This window comes from Sapajus apella, unplaced genomic scaffold (assembly GCF_009761245.1).
Source record: "Sapajus apella isolate SASKATOON/1434 unplaced genomic scaffold, GSC_monkey_1.0 scaffold114, whole genome shotgun sequence".
NCBI classification, from domain to species: Eukaryota; Metazoa; Chordata; class Mammalia; order Primates; family Cebidae; genus Sapajus; species Sapajus apella.
The window spans coordinates 5,468,414-5,493,863 of NW_022437054.1; the positions used below are offsets into that span (position 1 = coordinate 5,468,414).

The 25,450-nt window shown below is 48.2% G+C and overlaps 1 protein-coding gene across 1 annotated transcript; it reads left to right on the plus strand.

Moving 5' to 3' along the window:
• The first annotated feature begins 5,567 nt into the window (after positions 1-5,567).
• On the plus strand, positions 5,568-25,450 carry GJA3 (gap junction protein alpha 3). Its single transcript, XM_032260142.1, has 2 exons — positions 5,568-5,724; positions 22,985-25,450. The coding sequence occupies exon 2, from the start codon at positions 23,002-23,004 to the stop codon at positions 24,298-24,300; it is 1,299 nt and encodes a 432-aa protein (XP_032116033.1). The 5' UTR covers positions 5,568-5,724; positions 22,985-23,001; the 3' UTR covers positions 24,301-25,450.

The window sequence follows — 25,450 nt, forward strand, 5'->3', positions numbered from 1 at the left end:
CTCCCAATTTTCATGAAAATATACACCAGCAAATTCAAATTCCATTGCTCAAGATCCTCAGGGAAGGCAAATTCTCAGACTCTATGAGGCTCACCAGGCACTGAGGAGCTGTTCTTGTGCCTAGGGGTGGTGGGGAGTGGGTCATCTTGCCCAGCCAGGCTGGGCGTGGGCATGGTGGTACCCCAGGACTGTGACCCATGCCCTCAGAACCACAGGCGGACGACCTCACATCACTGATGTTAGCCCTTTCTAGATGTTACCACAACTTTGACTGATTTCTGGATGGCTGAGTTCTCTTCCTAGTCAACCTCAGAAGTCTCACAGTGCTCCCCAGAAAAACTAGGTTGATACCTGCAAGGTTGGGGCCCGAACTCCCATAAGCTATTCAACAGCAGTGACAAACGTCTACAAACCATTTCACTTCCGCATCTCTCAGTTTTTCCCTCTGTGAAATGGGAAAGGATCCCTGCCCTGACATGTTTGTTTTCAGGCTCAAATAAGATCAAGCACTTTGAAAACGTTAAAACACCAAGCAGTGGTGGAGGGTGATATTATCATTAGCAGACACAAGTCTGTTCTCAGCCAAGGCTGTCTTTATTTCTGAAGGGCATGAAATCCCATACAAGGCTGGTTCTACCTGACGGTAACTGACAGTAACTGAGCGGACCAGGGCTCCGACACTCTTGCTTGCCTACGGTTTATCAGTGGTTTTCCTACCTGTTTTAGGAATCACACTGACCCTCTTCCACATGAGGAGATCTACTTCTCTAATTCGGCTGCTGCCCAAGTGTTTTTTTTTTTTTTTTTTTTTTCTTTTCTGAGAAGGTCTGGCTCTGGCTGGAGTACAGTAGCATGATCTCACTGCAACCTCCACCTCCCAGGCTCAAGTGATCCTCTCACCTCAGCCTCCTGTGTAGCTGGAACTACGGGCATGCACCATGCCCAGCTAATTTTTGTATTTTTTGTAGACACAAGGTTTTTCCATGTTTCCCAGGCTGGTCTTCAACTCCTGAGCTCAAGCGATTTCCCAAATTGCTGGGATTACAGGCGTGAGCCACCACACCCAGCCCCAAGTGCTCTTTCTCTCCCACCACCCTGCTGTCACCGTTCACATTGGTGCACAATTCCTGAGCCCTGGAACTACAGCTACTCTTTCTCCACAGCACTCTGCTCCTCCTGCCTTCTCTGGGCAGTTTTTCCAGCTTGGTTTTCCCAGCCCTTCTGACTAGCCAAGCAAGGATTTATGGATACTTAGAAAACATCCATCAAAAGAAAGGAAGAACAGCATCCAAGGGGCTTTCCAGCAGACTGAATTGAAATGTCTGCATACAACATGTAACTTTCACCAAAGAGGGTTTAGTTAATATGCTCTAAATGCTTCTATCAGTTGGATATAATCATTTGTGCAAGAATAATGCAATTCTTAAAGTATTCAGGAAATTTTATGCTGCCATAACAAGATTAATCAAGTCTGATTTATTTACCTTACAGTCATTACGTTTTCAAAGCAAATTCCCACAGGAGATGGAATCTCAAATTATTGGACCTAACTCTGTGCAAGAAAGAGAAAAGATTATTCAAAATGCATCCCACATTGCTAAATAAATGTTCTCATCCTAGCGTTCTGGTTTGAAATTTTTGCAACTTAAAATTTCTATGAAAATCATATCTCAGTGTAATCCTCTATTCAACCTAGTAGTTCTAGAAAGTCTGTACTTCTGACTACTTACACTGATATCTCTGCCACCCTCCATTCTACCACCCAATTTTCTGGAATTAAATAAAGTATTCGACAAGAGTTGGATACAGGTTGTATTAACTGCACAGCCCAGGGCATTTCCACAGGGCACATTCCCAAGGCCTGCAGAGCCCATATGAGATATGCAACTCTCATTTCTCCACATGCAAGATAAGAAAGCAACACTGCTTGTTTATATTTTCTCCCAATTGCAATCACTTCATAGAAATTATCCCATGGGTTTTGTTTTATTTTGTTTTGTTTTTTTCTTTTTTCTTGAGACCAGGCCTTGCTCTGTCACTCAGGCTGCAGTGCAGTGTCATGGCTCACTGCAGCCTCGACCTCCCAGGCCCAAGCAATCCTTCCACTTCAGCCTCCCAAGTAACTGGGACTACAGGCACAAGCTACCTTGCCAGGCTAATTTTTTTATATTTTTGTGGAGACTGGGCAGGGGGTTGGGGTAGGGGAGCATCTCACTGCAGGCTGGTCTCAAACTCCTGGGCTCAAGCGATCCTCCTGCCTCAGCCTCTAAAAGTGCTGGAATTACAGGCATGATCCACCACACCCAGCTAAGTGTTTGTTAATTAACAATTTGTAATTCAGAAACAACAGACTGTAAAATCCTCCTGTGGACAAAAACTGGCACAGAGCTGGGTGCAATGAATTATTTGAGTAGAGAAAGTGGAACCTTCCCATCCTCCAACATCCAGCCCAAGGCCTTGTATGAGAAGTTCAATACATAAAAAGTGGGATTTTTTTTTAATTGAAACGGAGTTTTCCTCTTGTTGCCCATACTGAAGTGCAGTGGCACGATCTCAGCTCACTGCAACCTCTGTCTCCCAGGTTCAAGCGATTCTCCTGCCTCAGCCTCCCAAGTAGCTGGGATTACAGGCGGGTGCCACCACACCTAGCTAATTTTCATGTTTTTAGTATCCATGGGGTTTCACCACATTGGCCAGGCTGGTCTTGAACTCCTGACCTCAGGTGATTCACCCATCTCAGCCTCCCAAAGTGCTGGGATTACAGGCATGAGCCACTGTGCCAGCTTATACACGTAATTGTAGACGAAAAGGAAAAAATGGAGACAGTTTTTTCATGCATCTTCAGCTTCCGTGCTTAAAGCGCCATTAAATTCTGCTCTCACATGAACACACACACGATTACCCTGTTTGCCCTGGGCTGCTGCATAGAGGAAGGACATATATGTTCAACAAGTATTTGTTGAACTTCCATTCTGTATACAAAGCACAAAGATTCGTTCACAGTCCGAGTGGGTCCTGGAAAGCAGTTCCAGCCCTGCCTGCCAGGGGGCACCCCAGGCAAGCACATCTCAGTGGCCGCTAGAAAGTCATTGAAGTGAAGCCGTCTCTCCACACCCAGGTGTTCGGTGTTCTAGGCTCATAGAGAGATAATGACAATTCGGGCAATTCTCTCTCTTCACTGTGTGCTTTTCTTTGCTAGAAACGTTGTTAGAATGTGGAAATGTGGCCTGTTGATTGAGAATTCAGCACTAATCGGTTTCACAGAATATATCTACAAATACACATATTTCTCCCTGAAATTGTCCTAAATACTATCTTTCTTGACACCAAATGAGAAGCAACCTTTACAACTAAAAATTAAACCATAAGATTAACATCTTATTTGTCTACCTAGAAATTGTACAGTATGACAAGTGTAAAGAAACCGCTAGCTTCTTAGTTTTGCTGGTCTTTACACAATATCATTTTTAAATTGTTTTATGGTAGTAAACTATACATAACCTTTAATTTACCATTTAATCTTTCTTAATGTGTGCAGTTCTGTGGCATTAAGTACATTTATGTTGTTATGCAACCATCACCATCATCTGCTTGCAAAACGATTTCTATTTTCCCAAACTAAAACTCCATACCTATCCAACCCTACGCATTTCCCAGCGCCCCAGCTGCTGGTAACCACACTTTCACTTTCTGTCTCTATGATTTTGACTGTTATGGGTACCTCATGTAAGTGGAATCATACAGTATTTGCGACTTTTGTGACTGGCTTATTTCATTTAGCATAATGTGCTCAGGGTTCATCCACGTTGTAGCACGTGATGGGGCTCTTCTTCCTTCTCAAGGCTGAATAATATTCCACCGTAGGTAAGCAATACATTTTGTCTCTCCATTCATCCAGTGGACACCTTTTGGCTATAGTAAATAATGCTTGTATGAACACAGGTGTAAAATACTTGTCTGAATCACATAATATAATTTAAAATCTATATTTTAATGAAAAATGTTAAATTATTACAATGCTATTATTTCCATTTTTATCCTCAGAATACCAATAATAGCATTTGGCAAATAGACTACAAATGTTAACAATTTCTAGTGCTTTTGTGATCAACAAAAAAAATAAATTATTCCTGTGCTGCTCAGAGAAAATATTTTAAATCAGAAAAATATTCAAGTACTCTAAGGCCTTCAAAGGTAGTATTTTTCAATTAAAAAACTGAGTCTCCATAACTACTACCTACTCCATGCATACACTGCAAAGATCCCAAAGGGAGACGATATTTTAGATGCGCCTTTAGGCGCTTAGTTTTTCCTCCCTGGGATAACTTGAAATTCAGATCCCAGCAGTCCAAGCACATTCTCCGGGGCAAGCCGACTGCCAGTCCAAGCACATCTAAGCGCTCATGAAGGCAACAGAGGGAAGCCGCTCCATGGAGACTTGAAAACTATCAGACTTGCATTTTACCACATTCTTGGAAGAAACTTATTACTCATAAAGGTGATTTTGGAACCATTACAGCTTGTAGAATGATCACCGAAATGCAGTCCACCGATATATCCCCGGCTGGCCAAGCTCCGTTCCAGACCTTGGGGAGCAGGAAGGGAGCCCGCGGCCTCTGTAGACTGTGCCCAGACGACAGACAAGGACGCGATAACGTCCTCGGTCCGCGGCCTTCCGCGGTCGGTGACCCTCTCAAGCGTGGGTAAAACCACCCCAAAGGGAACAGAAAAGGTTAAAACCTTCGCTGGGCGCCGGCAAGCAGATTAGGCCTCGCCCTGGCATCTCGTCGCCAGGACCAGATGCAGCTAGTGACCCACGGGGACACCTTCCCCGTCACCTAAGGCCAGGCCAAGTCTCGAGCGCATTGGAACAAGTTCTTTTTAGAAAATAAGCATCCGTGTGCCTGCCGGCTAAATTAAGTGTGTCTGACGGGAAGCAGGATCGCGGCTATTTATAGCCTTCCGCCCCGCCCGGGCGCCGCTCCTCGACAGCAGCCACGCGGTGCCCGGCGGCACTTCCGCGGGGCCTCCCTGCTCGGTGCACCCCCACCCCCCGCCTCGCGTCAGCCGTCCGGGACCCGCGTCCCCAGGCGGCTGCAGGCGGGCGAGGCGGAGGTGCCCGACGTCAACGCGCCCCGGGCCCTGGGAGCGCCCCGAGAGCAGCTGCCGCCCAGGGCCTGCTGAGACCAGGGCAGGCGCGGGCGGGCGCACGTGCGCGCGGGGGGCGCCCCCCGGCGGGTTGGGCCGGGCCCGCCAGCTCTCAGCTTTACTCTCCAGCCCCGCGAGGGCGCGCTCCGGCGTGTGTTGGCGGCAGGGAAGACCCCGCCTCCACGTCCCGAGCACCCGCGTAGCTGCGGGATGGGGATGCAGGCGCGTGGTCCTGGCGTGCGCTCGGGCTGGGGTGTGGAAGGGGGACGCGGGGGCGTGCTGTGGCTGCGCGTGCAGGGTGGGGATGCGGCGGGTGCGCCTGCCGGGGAAGCGCGCGGGGCGGGGCTGGTCCGAGGCGGCGGGGGCGTGGCGGGGCGGCCGGGGCTGCGGCGTGGGGGCGCCGGGCGCTGCGTACACTGGGCCAGCGGGGATGGCGGCCGGGGCGGGGAGGTCGGGCAGTGGCGCGGGGCGCACGCGTGAAGCGGCACCGCACGTGTGAAAGGAATTCTTTTCAGAGCGGCCCGGAGGAACCTGCTCGGGAGGAACGCGCCCGGGTGGCCGCCGCGGCAGAGCGGGGTAAGGCGGGCCGGGCGCTCGGGAGGCCCGCGCGGGGGCCGAGGGCAGCGCGGGGCGGGGACGCGCGGAGCGGCGGGGACGCGGAGCTCCCGGGCTGGCCCCGCGGGCTGGGACTGCCGAGCCGGGAGGCCGAGCCCTGGCACCTGTGCGGCTCCCAGCCCCCTAGAATTCTTTCAGGATTCTTTGGAAAGTTGTGGGGAGCTCGGGAAACTTTGTGAGAAACTTTTGATCCTCCTCCTCTGCTCCTCGAAGTCTGGAGAGAGAGCAGCGCCTGGTTTGACCTCCCTTGATGGACAGTCCAAAGCCGAGTTTAAGTTGTTTTCGTGAGGCTGTTTTCTCTCTCGGGTGGTGGAAGCCGGGTTATCCAGGACCATCAGCCTGTAGGGCTCCTAGCGATACTGAAATGCTTGAAAATTCCCAGCGGATGTCACCGCGCACCCAGCCGTCCGCGGGCATTCAGCATCGCCGTGCTCCCAAAAGTCCTGTTGGGATTGTTTAGAAACGAGGTTGGCTCGCTCACCTACATTCTTTTCAGAAACTTTTTTAAAAGTTTAAAACTTTTAATAGCTATTAATGCCATGACGAAATTTCTTGACCTACATGTTTGTTGTAATATGTTCAAGTATAAAGAATTTGCAGAGGAGTGGAAAAGCACCGTCCGAGCCCCTTCTCGTAGGAGACTTGAGAAAGTAAATTGCAGTGATGCGACCGCTTTGCTTTGTTGCCAGCTCCACACTAGTGAGCAAAATTCATCCTACCACGTAGAGTTCTCAGTTCGTGAATTTGTGACTGCAACTTTAGAACTCCAGTTTTTGTTTTATCAAGGTGTCTCCAAAACAAGCCATTTAAAAATGGTTCTATACAAATAGCTGACAAATGAATTATGGCTCTCATCACCATGGTGATTTATGTTCAAAACCGTGGTGATTTATGTTCTGTGCATGACTTCATTGGCGATCCATCCATGTGCTGTGAAGTGTATTGCAAGGCAAATATTAGAAGATTAAAGGGGGAAAATGCAGATTTATTTTGCAAATATCAGTGTGTTCAAAGTAAACATCAGCTAATTTGGCACAGATTCCACCTGCTCAGCAGTTTGGTTCATGTTGAAGGAGGCATCTCATAAGGGCAATGCATGTGTTGGTATAGTGAAAAGTAATTCAGGAAACTGTGCTACTCTAACAAATCAGACAATACTGAATTGTCAACTGGCTGAAAGCTGTCTTAAAACAATGGCGGGTAACAAAAATCTTTGCCAATAAAAAAAAATATATTTTTGACCCAATTTTTTGAATGTTACTTAATTTTAACTTACTATATTCATTTATCTTAGCTAAAATAACGTGTATACACTATACATTTGAAATGAAAAATTATATACATTTATCGCAGCCATTTTTTTTTTTCTTGAGGTGGAGTCTCGCTCTCACCCAGGCTGGAGTGCAGTGGTGCCATCTCGGCTCACTGCAGCCTCCGCCTCCCAGGTTCAAGGGATTCTCCTGACTCAGCCTCCCAAGTAGCAGTGACTACAGGCACCCACCATGACACCCCACTAATTTTTGTGTTTTTAGTAAAGACAGGGTTTCAACATGTCGGCCAAGCTAGTCTCAAACTCCTGACCTCAGGTAATCCTTCTGTCTCGGCCTCCCAAAGTGTTGAAATTACAGGCGTGAGCCACGGGATCTGGCCTATCGCAGCCATTCTGTAAAGCCTCATGGATGCAAATAATTTGTAGTCTTCCAGATGTGGCCATTACTTGAATATGTGCCTAACACAGAATAAATAGGATATAGATATTTTTATAATTTTCCTTCTGTATTGCACATGATTATGCACATAACGTTAATAAACGCATAGCTTTAGCCATGTACAAAAATATTATCAGAACATTCCAGAAAGCAGAAAGACCCTTGAGAAGCATTGCACCCTACTGTATGGAAAGTCAGGTTCCTGGGTTCTTCTTACGAAGAAACTCAGCCAAACCCATTTGGCGGCTTAACATACAGTCTCCTTCTTCCTCCCCCCACTGGACGGTAGCTGTTCCCAGTACTGTGTAGTACCTACATTTTGATCTGTTTTTTTTTGCCAATCTGCCCTCCCGTAGGTCGCAAATGAACCTCCTGAGAGTATAAGGACTGGATCTTAATTATTTTGCTATCCTCAGTGTGGCACAGTGCCACACACAGCAGGTGTTTAATAAATGTTTACTGAATTGAGGAGGGAAAAAATCCAGTACATGTGACCTTAACAACTTATATGTCTCTAAAAAAACAGTATGCTTTTGCAGTTTCTATGTAATGCTTAAAGGCAATGAAAGAGTAATAAAGTTTCATCTTAATTTTCATTCCTACAGTGGTGGAAAACTCCTCATGATAACTAAGCTAGTACTCTACTGCTTTTTTGTTTGTTAATTTTTTTTGTTGTTTTTGATTTTGGAGATGGAGTGTTGCTCTGCCACCAGGCTGGAATGCAATGGCACAGTCTTGGCTCATTGCAACCTCCGCCTCCCGGGTTCAAGCGATTCTCCTGCCTCAGCCTCCCGAGTGGCTGGGATTACAGGCATGCACCACCATGCCCTGCTAATTTTGTGTTTTTAGTAGAGACGGTGTTTCACCATGTTGGTGAGGCTGGTCTCAGACTCTTGACCTCAGGCCTCCCAAAGTGCTGGGATTACAGGCATGAGCCACTGCACCCATCCTATTGCTTGCTTTTTTAAAACTCTTCTGCATCTCTAAAAGTAATGGTTGATGTGAATAGTTTCCACAGTCATGTGTGTTTTCTTTAATTTGAAGAATTGGTTTGCTTTAAATTTACTGTTAACAAACTAATGATAGTAGATATAAAAATCATTTAACTTTTTACATTTAGACCACCTGATTATCTCCATAGATCATTGCTTATTTATTTCTGAAACTCCGTTTTCTGTTGACGTTAAGATTAATCTTTTATTCTAGAACATAGAAGCAATTTCTGGTTATAAATAAAAGTAGATTTGAGTAAGAAAAGTGAAATCATGGCCGGGCGCGGTGGCTCAAGCTGTAATCCCAGCACTTTGGGAGGCCAAGGCGGGTGGATCACGAGGTCAAGAGATTGAGACCATCCTGGTCAACATGGTGAAACCCCGTCTCTACTAAAAATACAAAAAAAAATTAGCTGGGCATGGTGGTGCATGCCTGTAATCCCAGCTACTCAGGAGGCTGAGGCAGGAGAATTGCCTGAACCCAGGAGGCGGAGGTTGCGGTGAGCCGAGATCGCGCCATTGCACTCCAGCCTGGGTAACATGAGTGAAACTCCGTCTCAAAAAAAAAAAAAAAAAGGAAAAGAAAAGTGAAATCATATTAATACTATAGAAATTATTTCTGCAAAAATATTTTGATAGATGTAATTTGTATCTGTAATATCAGTGGAATAATAAAATACCATAATTATCAGGTTGTGGGATTTTGTTCACTAAGCAAGAGTAAAAATGTCTGGATTTGCTTTAAAAAGGTAGTTCTGGCCTGGTGTGGTGACTCATGCCTGTAATCTAATCCCAGTACATTTTGGGAGGCTGAGGCAGGAGGATCTCTTGAGCCCAGGAGTTGGAGACCAGCCCAGGCAATACAGTAAGATACAGTCACTCCAAAATATATTTTAAAAAAAAATTATAGGAATGAGTTTGATTCAATAAATATATTTCTGGCTTCATGTTAAAAAAAAAAAATTAGCCCGGTGTGGTGGTACACACCTATAGTCCCAGTTACTCGGGAGGCTGAGGCAGGAGGATCATTTGAGCCCAAGAGATTGAGGCTACAGTGAGCCATAAGTATGACAGGAAAAAAAAGATAATTCAAACTTGTGATTAAATAATTGGGCTATCTTTAGCATATCAGTAATATATAACAATTTTTGTAAAATGTAAAAATGCCCCCTCTAGACACTTTGGATTGGAAGAAAAGAGTGAAAGTTTAAAATGTACTTCAAGCCCACATTTCTGAACATATGCGTTCCAGTGTGGTAGAGAATAAAATGTAATGCAAAAGGCATATAATACATAGTGTCATAAACTGCAGGGTCTGCCTGCTGCATCACCCATGAAGTGGCGTGGAGGGGGAAGGGAAGCTGGACCAGGAGCTGGAGGTTGGGCGCCTCTGTGCTGGCGTCAGCACTGTGGACTCTGCTGCAACTGCAGCCAGCTCTCAGGACGGTCTCTGAGCCGCCATTTCCCAGTTTGTAAAATAAGGAGCATAAACTAGACCACGTCTAAGGTTCATCCCGTGCTAAAATGCTAAGATTCCATATTTCTTCCATATAAGACACCTGAAGGGTGTCATTTGGATTTATATAAGGATATTGCCTTTTAACTGACCGCACTGTGTTTATGAGGTCAGTGCTGATCTCCTGTTCAGACGTCCTGACTTGTGTTTTAGACATGATGAAAGCCTGTTCTGATTGCTGCTATGCTGAGGCACCCCTGTAATTTTCTCTATTACTTACCTTTGCCCCAAGCCACCCCTCAGAAAGTGCACTGGTAAATTCAATTTTACTTTAAGGAAGTCATTTTTTCTCATTATTCAACTTTTAAAACTTTGAGGACTGAAACATTGAAGGAAATACATTAACATAGCACTAAAATATCTAAATAAAATGTTTGGATAAGTAAATGATTTCAGTGGAATTCTTAAGTGTTTCACAGAAGTCATTAAAACTGACAGGCCAGGTGTGGTGGCTCACACCTGCAATCCCAGCACTTTGGGAGGCCAAGGCGGGGGATCACCTGATGCCGGGAGTTCAAGACCAGCCTGACCAACATGGAGAAAACTCTGTCTCTAAAAAAAATTTTTTTTAATTTTTTAAAAATGAAAAAAAAAACAAAAACCAAACTTACAAAGCCCTTTAATAATTGGCAGAAGAAACCAGGTGGCTCCACTGGGAGATGGAGCTGGGCCATCTCTGGAGGTAAAAGAGACCCTGGTGGGACATGAACAGTCTTGGCAGGTGGTGTTTCTGATTACATTCCGACTCTCTACATTTTCCTGTCAATTGAATTGAAACTAAACCAGCTGTTAATTTTCTAGCTTAATGTTAGAACTTCTTGTGGAAATGGTGCTTTAGTGCTGATTTCTTGAGGGAATATTTATTTTATTCAAGTATTTTGAGAAGAAAGACTGTGGATAAATCATATATTTTTAATTTTGTCATTCTCAAGTATAAAATATTGAAGACAATTGTTTTTAAATTAACATAGTTGTTTTATTTACTTCCAGTTTAAAATTAGCTCACATATGGCCAGGCGCTGTGGCTTACACCTGTGATCCCAACCCTTTGGGAGGCCAAGGTGTGCAGCTGACCTGAGGCCAGGAGTTCAAGACCAGCCTGGCCAACATGGTAAAACCAGAAATATTTTTGTACTTTTTACTAAAAATACAAAAATTAGGTAGGTGTGGTGGCACACGCCTTTAATCCCAGCTACTTGGGGTGATGAGGCAAGAGAATCGCTTGAACCCAGGAGGCGGAGGTTGCGGTGAGCCGAGATCGCGCCATTGCACTCCAGCCTGGGTAATATGAGTGAAACTCCATCTCAAAAAAAAAAAAAAAAAAAAGAATAGAACCCATGTATCTCTCCATGTAAATTGAGATGGAAACCCCTGCAACTATACACTAACACATAACTTTCAGATAAAGGGTGCTCTTAAATTGTATATGTGTATTTTATAGTAATGCTAGCACTTACTAAAACCTATATTATCTATTGAAAAGATGTGTAGGACTCTTATAGATTTATTTTAAATATTATGAATATAGCATACATAATAGGGCAATGAAAAAATAGAATAAACTGTCATTTTTAAAAGCACATCAAAGTTGGTTCTTTAAGGAAAGAAAAACTAGCAAGACTAATATTTTTAAATCCCCAAATAAACAATATTTGGAACCAAAGGAATTTGACTACAAACTCTAGAGCTTCAAAATCATAAAATGCCATGAATGAATAATTTTATGCCAACAAATTTGAAACTTAAAGTGGAAAATTTTCCTAAAAATATAAATGATCAAAATTGGCTTAGTAAATAGTAAACCTATGTATGTTAGTAACAATTAAATTAAATTTGTAATTAAGTCTTCCCTCCTATCCCCTAAAAAAAAAGAATAGTCCCAAACTCTTTTATAGGAGATTTTTTTTTTTTTTTTCCGCTCTTGTTACCCAAGCTGGAGTGCGATGGTGAGATCTTGGCTCACCGCAACCTCTGCCTCCTGGGTTCAAGCAATTCTCCTGCCTCAGACTCCCAAGTAGCTGGGACTACAGGTGTGTGCCACCATGCCCAGCTAATTTTTGTATTTTTTAGTTGAGATGGGGTTTCACCATGTTGACCAGGATGGTCTCAATCTCGTGACCTTGTGATCCACCCACCTCGGCCTCCCAAAGTACTGGGATTATAGGCGTGAGCAACCACACCTGGCCTATAGGAGATTCTTATATGAGCTTATTCAGATAATTTAAAATTTTTCAGGTTAAAATAACTTTCATACCAAAGTCTGATGATAGGACAAAAAAGGTCAGACCAATCTTAAATACAAACAAATAAAAATCCAAAATCAAGTAGTAGCAAATTGAATGTGATAGTATATTAAACATAAAATCATTGATAGGCATGGTGGCTAACACACATAATCCCAGCACTTTGGGAGTCTTGAGACAGAAGGATGGCTTGAGGCCAGGAGTTTGAGACCAGCCCTGGCAACATAGTGAGACCCCATCTTTACAAATGAAAATGACTACAAAAATTAACCAGACATGGTGGTGTGTGCCTATGGTCTCAGCTACTTGGGAAGCTGAGACAGGAAGATTGCTTGAGCCCTGTAGCTCAAAGTGACAGTGAGCGGTAATTATGCCACTATATTCCCTCTGAGTGACAGAGCAAGGCCTTGTCTCAAAAAAGAAAAAAAAAGTAATTAAATCGTAGCAAAGAGGACTTACCCTCTTCGGTGATCTACATTTAAAAATCACAATAGATGGAGGAAAAAAGTGTTGTGCTACATCTAGTACTCATTCATAGTTTAAAAAGCAAAAAGAGAACCAAGTTTTTAGCAAAGAAAGACTGGAAGGAAATGTCTTTAATCTGATAAAAATTAAAACATCGTGCTCAATGATAAAACTTTGGAAACATTCATGTTAAATTCAGAAACGAGAAAAGATGTTACCGCACCATATTATGCTAGAAGTCCTGGCCAGTAAAGGGAAGACAAGGAAAAAAACAACAGGAATTAGAATTAGGAAAAGAAGAGACAAATTTATCCTTAATAGCAGATTATTTTTTTGTCTACATAGAAAATCCAAAAGAATCTCCTATTAGAACTAGAAAAGCCTTTGTAACAGGTTGCTGGATACAATATCAGTATACAAAAAGAATGTTCCTAAGTACTAATAACAGTCAGAACATTTTACAAACTCTTTAGAACAACTGTAAAGAAGTATCTAGGGATAAATCTAACAAGATGACTAAGACCTTCAGGGACAGCCTCTTAAGGCTCAGGGAATTAAAGAAGCGTCACCCCAGTAGAGCGGTTGCACTTGCTAATGAGAAAGCGAGTGTACAGAAGTCAATCTCTAAGTTTAATGCATTTCCAATCCACACCCTTTCTTGGATTTTTGTGGATCTTGGAAAGCTATACCTAAGTTAGAAATAAAAGGCCGAAAACTGTCAAAAGACACGTTTGTGGAACAAGGTTGGGGGACTTGTCCTACCAGATACCAAGTGCTGAGTATCTAGAACTGTTGCCATTGGATATCCTGCTGGTGTGGTTAACAGGGGTAGCCTTCTGTCATTTTCTTCCGGAGATGGAAAACTAATATCATGTGCTCTCAGTGTGAAACTTCAGAGATTCAGGATTTTCCTCTTTCATGCAGCTCTGTGTGATTGAACTGTGGCACTAGATTATAAGTGACACTAAACCAGCTTTTAAAGGCCTGCTTTTCATCTTGCTCGGACAATGCTAAATGTTGAGGTCAGCCGTATAGAGTACAAGAAAAGGTCTTTTGTTCCTTTTGTTATTTTGACAGGTTTGTTTTGAATTCTATTTCTTTTTTAAAAAGTCAGATCAGAACTATGAAAAGGGTGGGTTTAGGTACCTAACACCACAGGCTAGGTCTTGTGCCATCTGGAAATTACAGTCTGTAAGTGCGAAAGCTTGAAATAGACAAGGAATGAAAGAGGCTAATGGAAGACAGTCTTTCCAGTGGCTGAAAAAACGACGAACTGGATAAGCCCATTTTCGTTGTATATTTGTGACTAGTTCAGTCCAACAGGCCCTTTAGATGTGTGCCAAACCCAGGATGCAGAAATGAGCATCTGAAGCACCACTGCCCTGCACCAAACCTCACAGATGTTGCTACTTAAACGTAGAACTCTTCCTGGGTAAGCCTACATGTGACCCTCAAAACCTCAGTGTTCCAGGCAATCACAAACAATACAAAATTAATTTAACTCGCTTTACTCCATATTGTATTACCTCTAATTTATAAACCAAGTAACAGTGTTTTAAATTGTCAGTATGGGCCAGGCGTGGTGACTCTGGCCTGTACCAGCCCTTTGGTAGGCCAAGACAGGCAGATCACCTGAGATCGGGAATCCAGACCATCCTGGTCAACATGACAAATCCCTGTCTCTACTAAAAATACCAAAATTAGCTGGGTGTGATGACAGGGGCCTTTAGTCCCAGCTACTCGTGAGGCTGAGGCACAAGAATAGTCTGAACTCATGAGAGAGATTGCAGTGAGCCAAGATCTCACCATTGTACTCCAGCCTGGGCAACAGAGCGAGACCCTGTCTCCAAAAAAAAAATTTAATTGTCAATATGGTGTTATGAGAGGGAATCAAGTATGGTACAAATTAACCTTTTGGCCGTGACTGCATTCCGGAGTCTTAACTAAAACTTGGGCTTGGTGGTGATCAGCTCCTCTGCAGATGCCCCGCCCATCTGTGCACACCCTCTGGATGCTGTTGGACCCCTGGGCTCCGTCGTCAGCCCCGTTTCCTCCTCCCCTGCCCTTCAATAATCTGAATCCAGCCTCAGGGTCCGCTTGGTGACAGTTCCCAGACGTGCACCTCCAGCCTCCACACTCACAGATGTCAGGCATTTTAAACTTAACATGTCTCAAACAATTCATGATAGCCATGTTCTTCCCCAAACCTGGGCCTCCCCTGGCCTTCCCATCTTGATAAAAGGCAGTTCCATTCCTCCCATTCCAGGCACAGTGCTGACGCCCTCCCCACACCAGCCCAGGGCCATGCCTGTGGGTCCCAGTTTCAGGCGTATGCAGGTGGGGCCGTTTCTCACACCTCGACTGCCCACTCTTGTGTGTCTGGATGGTGGCCCGGCCTCCTTGCTGGGTGCTGTGTGTCTGCCCCTGCCCCGCAGACCGCCCCAGGGTGGCCCTGTGAGCACGGCCACTCTTCTGTTCCGTCACTCCAGTACTTTCCCGTCGCAGTGAAGTGAGAGCCCAGGTTCTCTGCCCATCTGCTGTGGCCTGTCTGCCTCCCCAGCCCCAGCTTGCTGAGCTCTAGTCACCCCGTCCTCGCTGTCCCTTGAACCCACCAGGGATGCCCCTACCTGAGAGCCCTTTCTGGCCTGGATCACTCTGTCCTCATCCCTGAGGCTCCCATGTCCTGGGGCCCTGGTCCTCTCTGGCCTGTGCACCCCCAGCGATGCTTCTCCCCAGCATTCTGCTTCTCCAGGGCATTGGGGCATCTCACACATGGAAATTCTCTCATGTTGCCTGACTTCCCACCAGCATGGGGGCTGTACCGGGACAGGGGCCCTGTGTTCTGTTCCATGCGGCCCCCAGGCTGAAGGCGTCCCTTCGTGGAGCAGGCCTCAGCAGCCCATGTTGACGGCCTGCATCTCCTGTGCCTGCAGAGGAGCGGGCTAGGGGGTTGGGACCTGATCTCTTCCACATCCTCTCCCTGCCTTGCTGTCAAGCTTCCTTATCTCCTCAGGGCAAGTCCTGCCCTTGCCTGAGGAGGTGACCTCCTCCTTGACCCTGTCAGCACTCTGGAGTCCTTCTGCCCAGCTTGCCCTCGCTGGCTGCCTCCTGGCCGAAGGAGCCGCCCAGCTCCCGCCCCACCTCCCTCTAGCCACCCTCCTCTTCCTCTGATGTCCAGCACCCACAGCGCCCCGTCTGGAGTACCTCTGCCGGCCCCAGGCCCCACTTTTGCCCATGCTCTCTCCTTCCCTGATGTTCTTGATATACTGAGAACAGATGGAAGCGGATCCACCCCTGCATCTGCTTCCATCCACGTCGCACTGACCCCTCCCCAGGACAGGACACTTGACCACAGTGGCCTCCTGCCTTCCTGTGAGGTGGATGGGCCTTTCTTCCCCTCCGTCCTTTGGGCCCTTTGAAGGGCACTGACGCAGAGTCACCCCTGCCTCAGAGGCCCCGCTCAGCACCGTGGGCCCTGGCTCTCCAGCCTCACCTGTCAGAGGCGAGTGGCTGTCACAGCTGTACCAGGCTCTGCGGGGCCTCAGGTGGCCTTTGCCCTCCAGCCCCGCCCGGTGTTGCGTGGAGGGTCCCACACTGCTTGAGAGTTGGGAGGTCACTGCTTGCCTTCCCAAGGTCAGAATTCTCTAAATGAACTTTTCCAGAACACTAAGGGAGAAACGGAACAGAGTTAAAAGGATGAAACAACTTCAAAGCACCCATTCTAAGAACCTAACACAACCCAAGTCTGGCCTTCTCTGGGGATGCTGGTCAGGCACAGACCGAGGGTCCCCTCCCCACCCTGTCCAGGACGAGGTCCTCCCTGCCCAATCTTAGTCCCCACGCTGCCAGACCATAGGATCCTTCACGCCTACACAGACACACGCACATGCGCGCACGCACACACAAACCGCACACCAGGAGCCGTGTTCTCCCGCCTCCCTCTCCATCTCTGTTCTTTGCTCAATGGTCCTGCCTAAGAGGGAAGCTGCAGTGCAGACCCTCTTCCTGACGCCCCCAGCCCCGTGCCCCCAGCTGCCTCCTGATCATCCTCACTCCTGTCCCCCTCCTTGCTTTCACAGCCGCCCCCTCGCCTTTCTTCCAGGCTCAGTTCAGCACTTGCCCCAACTTCTTCCTCTTTAAATGGTGCCATGGTATTCCCGGTCGCCAGGCTCAGCCTCTGGTTCATAGCTCCTTTCGCCCTGACTCTAATCAGACACCGTGTTTCGCTTTATTTTTGTCTTCAGAATGTGACTCCTTGCTGTCCTTCCTTTCTTCCATTCGCCTGCCTGTCACCCAACCCGGGCCTTGGACACATGCTCCAAGATTACCACACTCTTGTTATTCAGATGGTTAAGAATCAAAGCTTTCACTGAGACAGAACCAAAAAGATCAAGTGCCATCTCATGAGAGATCATAAACATCCTGCAACCAAGTACCGTATAACCTCACCCCACAGTTTTTAGGTCTGTTATCTAAAAAGGGCTCCATAACGTGGGCTGCGGTATTCTGTCATTAGGCCGCACGCACCTTGCAAGGTTACGTGATCACACTGGGGGCCTCCCTTGGGTGCTAAGCCAAAGCCTGTGTTTTCCTCTGCCCAGTGGTGCTCAGGACGCGTGGTTCGGCATCGCCTTGCCTGACCTTAGCCTCCGTGGATCCTAGCATACCCTCTCTCATCCTCTGCCTGTACTTAGCGGAGGAGAGTCTTACATGGGCTTCACATCTCTGCTGATTTCACTATCTAATGGTATTAGGAATATGATTACAAAGTGACATCAGGCTGGGTGTGGTGGTTGACGCCTGTAATCCCAGCACTTTGGGAGGCCAAGGTTTGTGGATCACTTGAGGCCAGGAGTTCCAGACAAGCCTGGGCAATATCACAAGACCTCGTCTCTACAACAAAAATTAAAATAGGCAGGCATGGTGGTGCACGCCTGTAATCCTAGCGGCTTGTAGGCTGAGGTGGGAGAATCACCTGAGCTCAGTGAACACAAGGCTGCAATGAGCTATGATCTTTCCATTGCACCTTAGCCTGGGCGACAGAGTGAGACTCTGTCTCTTAAAAAAAAAAAAAAAGGTTGGGGGGTGTAATTGATAAAATGCCTCCAGAGCTCTGCATATCAGAGCCAACCAAATCTGACAGTGAGTGAGGGGAGGTGGACCCACATCTGCTGGGGAGGCTTCCACACAGGTCTGAACAGGATCCAATTGTCAGTCTCCCAGACAGATTGTCCGTCCTCTGGTTAAATTTTCATTTATTCGCACGTGTGTTTTACAAAACAAAACCCAAACTGTGAAGTGTAGTTGTGAAGCTCAGAGTAAGTGACGGGGACACAGGCTCCCTGGCCCTGGCTCGCTTAGAGTCTGTTGGGGAAACTGCTTTCTCCAAACGCTGCGCCTGACATGGGAGATTGCCAGGCAGGAGGATGGAATCTACTCTAAACTCTCGGTGATCCCACAGTCGCTATCCTCTGACATGGGGCTAAGCGTGCAAAGTGTATTGTATTTGTCTGTGTGCTTGCTACAGACACGATTAAAGCAATGAAAGGTGTAGAAACCACAATGAAAGAACAACAAAACAGGAGTCAGCTGGTTTTTTCAAAAGCTACAACTTCAAAAAATGAAAGCCATGGTCATTGATCTTTTATGATGAGCAATGTGATATGTTGTCAAAGAAAATGCAGAGAACTGGCCGGGCGCAGTGGCTCAAGCCTGTAATCCCAGCACTTTGGGAGGCCGAGGCGGGTGGATCACGAGGTCAAGAGATCGAGACCATCCTGGTCAACGTGGTGAAACCCCGTCTCTACTAAAAATACAAAAAATTAGCTGGGCATGGTGGCGCGTGCCTGTAATCCCAGCTACTCAGGAGGCTGGGGCAGGAGAATTGCCTGAACCCAGGAGGCGGAGGTTGCGGTGAGCCGAGAGCGCGCCATTGCACTCAACCCTGGTAACATGAGTGAAACTCTGTCTCAAAAAAAAAAAAAAAAGAAAATGCAGAGAACTGTGAAAAGGAAAATCACCCGTTCTGAGAAGCACCACTGTTAACATTTCAGTATCGTTCTTCCTTCTTCTGTGTCCATGTAAGAGCGTGTATAAAAGAGCTGATTTCAGACTATAGTGTTGTCCTAAGCTCTTGCCACTTATCATCATAGCATCAGTCATTTTTCATGTCATTAATGTTCTGAAAAATTACATCTAATGGCTACTTTATATTTTAGTAGTTATAAATGATCCATAGCTTTTCATTTTCCCAGGCTGTATTTCATAAAGCATTTAAGATAGTGTATCAGGGATTCTTTTTCACTTGCAAACAACAGGAAACCTAATTTGAACAAATAAGATCTTCCCCTCATATAAGAAATCTGGAGGTGTCTGATGGGGCTGATTCGGCAGTTCCACAGTTCACAGCAGGTGCCCTGCCATGCTTCTTGACTCATGCTTGCAAAGTGGCTGCCCAGCTCCAGCATCACATCTATAATCTGTGTGGAAAAGAAAGGGAAAGGATAGCACAAGGACCGCTTGCCCTTTTCTTAGAAAACCAAAGCTTTCCCAGACATTCCCCAGCAGGCATCTTACACCTCACTGGACAGAACTGCCTTTTCTATTCACCTCCAGCCACAAGGGAGAACAAAGAAGCAAATATTCCCCTTCCCAGTCACAATAGAGGCAGGTAAGGGAGGGAAGGATGGGAGAAGGAGCTGGGTTGGCCAGAGCACAGTGTCAGCCACGGCCAGCCAGCACTGCTAGGGTAACTGTTCATCCTCTACCAGCTGTTTGTTTCCAGTCATTCCTTACGGGTACATCACAATACACCACGTGCACACATTTATCCAAGTCTCTGATTATTTCCTTAGTACGATGTCCTGGAGTAGAATTAGAGGTCAAAGCTATTGTTATGTTCATGTCTCTCATTCTTTTCCAGAAAGATCCACACAGATCCCCCGTGTGCTACCACACGCAGTGCCCGAGAGCTGGATGCTCCCGTCTGGGACACAGTCTGTCCTCCTGCCTCTGGGACACAGCCTCGTCCGCTGGTGGGGCACAAGCAAGGGTCGGGCTGGTGGCTGGTCCTCATTCTTGTAGGTTGCACTCAGAGGTCGTGAGGCTCTTCCAAGGGCATATATTCAAGTGTTTTGCAGCCCCTGGGCCTACAGGATCTGGAGCAGGCTGAGCCGCTGTCGTCAGCTTCCCCGTCGTATCGTCTGGTTTACCAATGGAATAAGTAGTTATTCAGCCTCGTGTTTCTCCACCGGTGCATGATGGGCATTTGGGGTGGGACAGTTCTTTCCTGTGGGGTCACTCCAAACATGGCCCCACAGGGAAACACCAGCAGAACTGTCCAGTCTGTGGCGGGCAGCGGACCCCTCCCTCATGGTGCTCCATGCCATCTGCCCTGTATGGGGGGCCGGCCAGGCCCCTGTCCCAGCACCCCATGTAGACTGCTTTTTAGCAAGACCTGCTGGAGCATGTGCAAGGCGTCTGGAAGGGGCATGAGCTACCCACAGTGGTCTCTCCTCAGAAGCCTCCAGAAAGCATATTACCTGGCTGTTCTGCCTATAGACCGGGACTGGAGAGGATACCTGTGCCAGCCCCGCCCTCAGAGCCAGGCCTAGGGGAGGGGCACAGGGGGCAGGTGTTCTCTAGAGCCCAGAGGCTGCCCTTGCCCAGGGAAGCTTGGCAGGTGAGGCTGTGAAAGGAGGGAGGGAATGCAGGGAACCTGCTGGAGCAGAGGCAGGGTAGGGGGAGGAGGGAGGAGGTGACAGCCATTAAACTAGGGCATGGCAAGGGGGGGAGAGAACCCAGGGCATCGGTGTAGGCCTGCAGTGGCCACCTCTGAGGGGACAGTGGAGGCAAGGGGCAGGTCAGCAGGCAGTGACCGGATGGGGCAGGGCTTTAGGTGGGAGAAGCAGCATGTGCAGAGACCTAAAGGTGGAATTTCAGGCTGCAGTGTGTCTGGGCCCAGGTCCTGGTGGGTCTTGCCTGCTGTCATGGTTCTGTTCTGTGCAGCGTCTGCCCAGACGCCTGGGCAGGGAGAGGCAGAGATGCCATTAGGGGACCTGGTCCCAGCCCAGAGGGACACTTGGAGGGGAAGCAGGAAGTGACCCAGAATGGTTCCCAGACGTCCTTCATGGGACAGACGGGATGGTTTCAAGTGCAGTAATTAAGTTTCTAAAGTAAATCATCCCACTTCCTTTGAACACAGGAAAAGACGGCAGCCACAGCAGGAGGTGAGAGCCTGGGAGGACACGAGAACAGCCAGCTTTCTCGCAGAGCTCCGGGGCCCAAGCAAAACGTGGGAGTTTATTGTAAGGGAGGGTTAACATTTGTCTGTTTCTTTAGATTGCTAGTGAGTAGAGTTTTTTGTTAATTTGCCTTTGAACAAGTTCATAAAAGTTAATATTTAAAAAATATATTTTTTTAAGACGGATTCTTGCTCTGTCACCCAGGCTGGAGTGCAGTGGCACCATCTTGGCTCATTTCAGCCTCTGCGTTTCGGGTTCAAGTGATTCTCCTCCCTCAGCCTCCCAAGTAGCTGAGACTAGGGAATAGTAGGCGCTCTACCACACCTGGCTAATTTATGTATTGTTAGCAGAGATGGGGTTTCACCATGTGGGCCAGCCTGTTCTCAAACTCCTGACCTCAAGTGATCCACCTGCCTCAGCCTCCCAAAGTACTGGGATTACAGGCATGAGCCACTGTGCCTGGCCTAAAATATTTTAAAATTGAAAATGACAAGTGTTTTCTTTGGTTCCACTGGAGACTGTGTCCTCACAGCTGAGACCACTCTCCTCACTGCATAGCATGGAGCTGTCTTTCCGTCCACATTCCCAGCATCCAGCCTGTTGGGGCAGCAGCGACGTGGGACACAGTCTCATCTTCATCCCCTGTGTCTGTGGGCACTGCCACCTTCTCAGCAGGCCTGTGGTCCCACCTCCCTCCATCCCCGTGAATGACCATGGTGTACACACGCTCAGAGAGAGGAAGCTGCCTGCCTGGTGGTGTTTACCTGACACTTGCTGAGCTGGGCCTAGGGGTGGGTCTGCAGCTGGGACCACCCGCCCCCCATGGGCTGCCTTCTTTGGAGTCACACCTCAGGGGCAGGTGGGGCTGGTGAGCCCTGCCCAGCACCCGTAGGCAGTCTGACCCAGAAGACCAAGGACCCATGCCATCTCCCATGCTGGTTGGGCTCCACTCACTTGCACCCTGACCGAGTCTGGGCATGCTGTGTCCACCCCCGGACATGCTGGGTACCCTCGAGTGCTGTTGGGTGACAGCCACGGCAGGTCTGGCTCTGCTGAGCTGGCCTCTGCTCCTAGCAGGATCTTCAAGCTCGGTTCACCCCAGGTGCTTCCTCTGCCCCCATCGTCCACGCCTCGAGCTCTGCCCAGAATCCAGTGTGGGCACTCGATCAGCTGAGGTGATTTCAGGTGGTCATGAGTTGATGCTGAATCATGCATGAGAAGATCGTTCCCTAATCAATTCTGTTTCCACCCAAATAGTGGCCTTGGAGAAGGGCTGGGTTTGGTACTAGCTTGTTCAACACCTCTCCAGTACTCCCCATCTTCCTCTTTGCAGCAAAGAGAGAGCTTACACCCAGAGCTTTTGCCAAGCAATATCCCATAGAATGTATGATCTTCGCTGTCATCAAGGAATTTATTCTGTTTTTAAAAAAGGGGAGTACACCTTTATTTCCTTATTTCCAAAATAAAGCTGGCTGAGTTGGAATGTATTTACTCTTAAAGATACCATCCACTGAAGGTATTAGTGCCAGTTTTCCATTGACAGTAGTAAACTTTCCTAGTTTAGATAAATTTAAGCATAAAGAGTTGATGTGAAGACAGAGAAAGCAGAAAAGGTATTAGATTAGCATGGCAGAAGTTCTGAAGGTGGCATGGGCATAGGGATGGCAGCAATTTGGGAAGAGGTTGCTGTAATCCCACCTGAACAGAAAGGTCATGATTCAGAATTGGCCCCAGTGGTGGCAGAGCCCCAGAGCTCCTGTGGGGTCAGCCTCAGGGAGAGAACCCGGGCAGCGTGGAGACCAGCGGGGGCATTTCTCTCCTGGCTCTGGCTTTCTTGTCTCTGAAATGAAGAGTTTAACCTGTGGTTCCTCATGGACGTTTGCACTTGCGTAGTGTGCTCGGCCACGTCCCAGGGAGCTGCGATGCCTGCCCTGTGGAGAAGCTGCCCATCAGCCCCATCCCAGGCCATGGGGCAGTGGCTGCAGCCCTCAGGTGCAGACCCTGGCGCTCAGCCATCGCAGCCCCGGTGTTAATGAGCGTTTTCTCCTTGCAGGTTAGGAATCTGAAGCAATGGGTGACTGGAGCTTTCTGGGAAGACTCTTGGAAAATGCACAGGAGCACTCCACGGTCATTGGCAAGGTCTGGCTGACGGTGCTGTTCATATTCCGCATCCTGGTGCTGGGGGCCGCGGCGGAGGACGTGTGGGGTGATGAGCAGGCAGACTTCACCTGCAACACCCAGCAGCCGGGCTGCGAGAACGTCTGCTACGACAGGGCCTTCCCCATCTCACACATCCGCTTCTGGGCGCTGCAGATCATCTTCGTGTCCACGCCCACCCTCATCTACCTGGGCCACGTGCTGCACATCGTGCGCATGGAAGAGAAGAAGAAAGAGAGGGAGGAGGAGGAGCAGCTGAAGAGGGACAGCCCCAGCCCCAAGGAGCCGGTGCAGGACAAGCCCCGCTCGCGGGATGACCGCGGCAGGGTGCGCATGTCCGGGGCGCTGCTGCGGACCTACGTCTTCAACATCATCTTCAAGACGCTGTTCGAGGTGGGCTTCATCGCCGGCCAGTACTTTCTGTACGGCTTCGAGCTGAAGCCGCTCTACCGCTGCGACCGCTGGCCCTGCCCCAACACGGTGGATTGCTTCATCTCCAGGCCCACGGAGAAGACCATCTTCATCATCTTCATGCTGGCGGTGGCCTGCGCGTCCCTGCTGCTCAACATGCTGGAGATCTACCACCTGGGCTGGAGGAAGCTCAAGCAGGGCGTGACCAGCCGCCTCGGCCCGGGCGCCTCCGAGACCCAGCTGGGGACGGCCGATCCCCCGCCCCTGCCCCCCAGCTCCCGGCCGTCCGCCGTCGCCATCGGGTTCCCGCCCTACCACGCGCACACCGCTGCGCCCCTGGGACAGGCCCGTGCGGTGGGCTACCCCGGAGCCCCGCCACCGGCCGTGGACTTCAAAATGCTAGCTTTGACCGAGGCGCGCGGGAAGGGCCAGTCCGCCAAGCTCTACAACGGCCACCAGCACCTGCTGATGACTGAGCAGAACTGGGCCAACCAGGCGGCCGAGCAGCAGCCCCCCGCGCTCAAGGCCTCCCCGGCGGCGGCCAGGCCCGCCGCGCCCAGCCCCACCAGCAGCAGCTCCCAGCAGCTCGCGCCCGAGGCCGAGGCGGGCGCGGCACCCCTGCTGCTGGACGGGAGCGGCAGCAGTCTAGAGGGGAGCGCCCTGGCAGGGACCCCCGAGGAGGAGGAGCAGGCTGTGACCACCGCGGCCCAGATGCACCAGCCGCCCTTGCTCCTGGGGGATCCGGGTAGGGCCAGCAAGGCCAGCAGTGGGCGGGCCAGGCCAGAGGACTTGGCCATCTAGTGCCCGGGTGTCTCCAGACAGCTGTGTAGTGATCTTTTTCCTAGAAACCAAAACCAAAGTGCAGTTCCCACCAGCAGATAGAGCCTGAAAGTGAGCGTCCAGAGTCCCGGGAGGTGGACGATGGGGGACAGATCAGGTTTCCGTGTTCAATGCTTGCTCTTCTTAGCACTGTGAGTTAACAGTGGGGATGACGCCCACTTTCTGAGTTTGGGGCTTTGGGAGGACAAGGGTTGTGGGCCTTTAAGATCTTCACAGCAGCGCAGAAGCCCAGTCGGGAGGGCTGTCCCTAGGGTAACTGTTCTGTTGTGGTAAAGCAGCAGGTATCTTGCAGTCCCTTCAGCTCCGGGGCATTTGGGTTTTCTATTCCTACGCTCTCCAGAGCCTCTGGGCAGCCCAGAGAATCTCGGAGGCACTTAGCTCTATCTCTGTTTAATACTTTTAACTTAGAGTTGAATTTCATTTGGGATATTTGCCAAACTGCACTAAAAAAAGATTTAGAGCAAGTCTATGTAGTGTCATTTGAGTTTCCGAAATTGCATGTGAAGCCCAGGATATCAAGGTGCAGGCTTCATGACAAGTGACAAAGAGCAGTTATTCCGGACGCAGGGTCAGTGGGCAAGGGCTGCAGAGGTTGCTGGCAGAAGGCAGGTGGACACACAGCCACACCTGAGGCCATTTTTAAACAGTTGAGGAAATTGACATAAAAGTGTGTCAGGTATGCCTTAGGTATTTATTTTTTAAATGATATTTTGTGCTTTGATCTGAATGGTACAGATATGCCTATTTTCTTCCACTTTTCTTTCAGGAAAAATGAAAGAAACATAGTGTTTTTCTTTCTTTACATACTGTTAAAATGATTACTGACCAAGACAGTGCTAATTTGTCCTAATGCATACTAGTAGATTTTGAACTTTCTTTTACAAGAAATTCTTCAACTTCATGAGTCGCCTAATTATAATGAGAATGTGCTATGTAAAACAAAAGCAGGGGAAATTTTTAAGTGCATTCAAATACTTGAAGTTCTGAAGATTTTGAATGGGAAGTGGAAAGTGAACTAATGTTGGCAGGAAAATTATTTATACGGATGAATCTATGACAGTCTACACTTTAAAGAAAAAGTACGGAATAAAACACTTCAAGTTTCCTAATC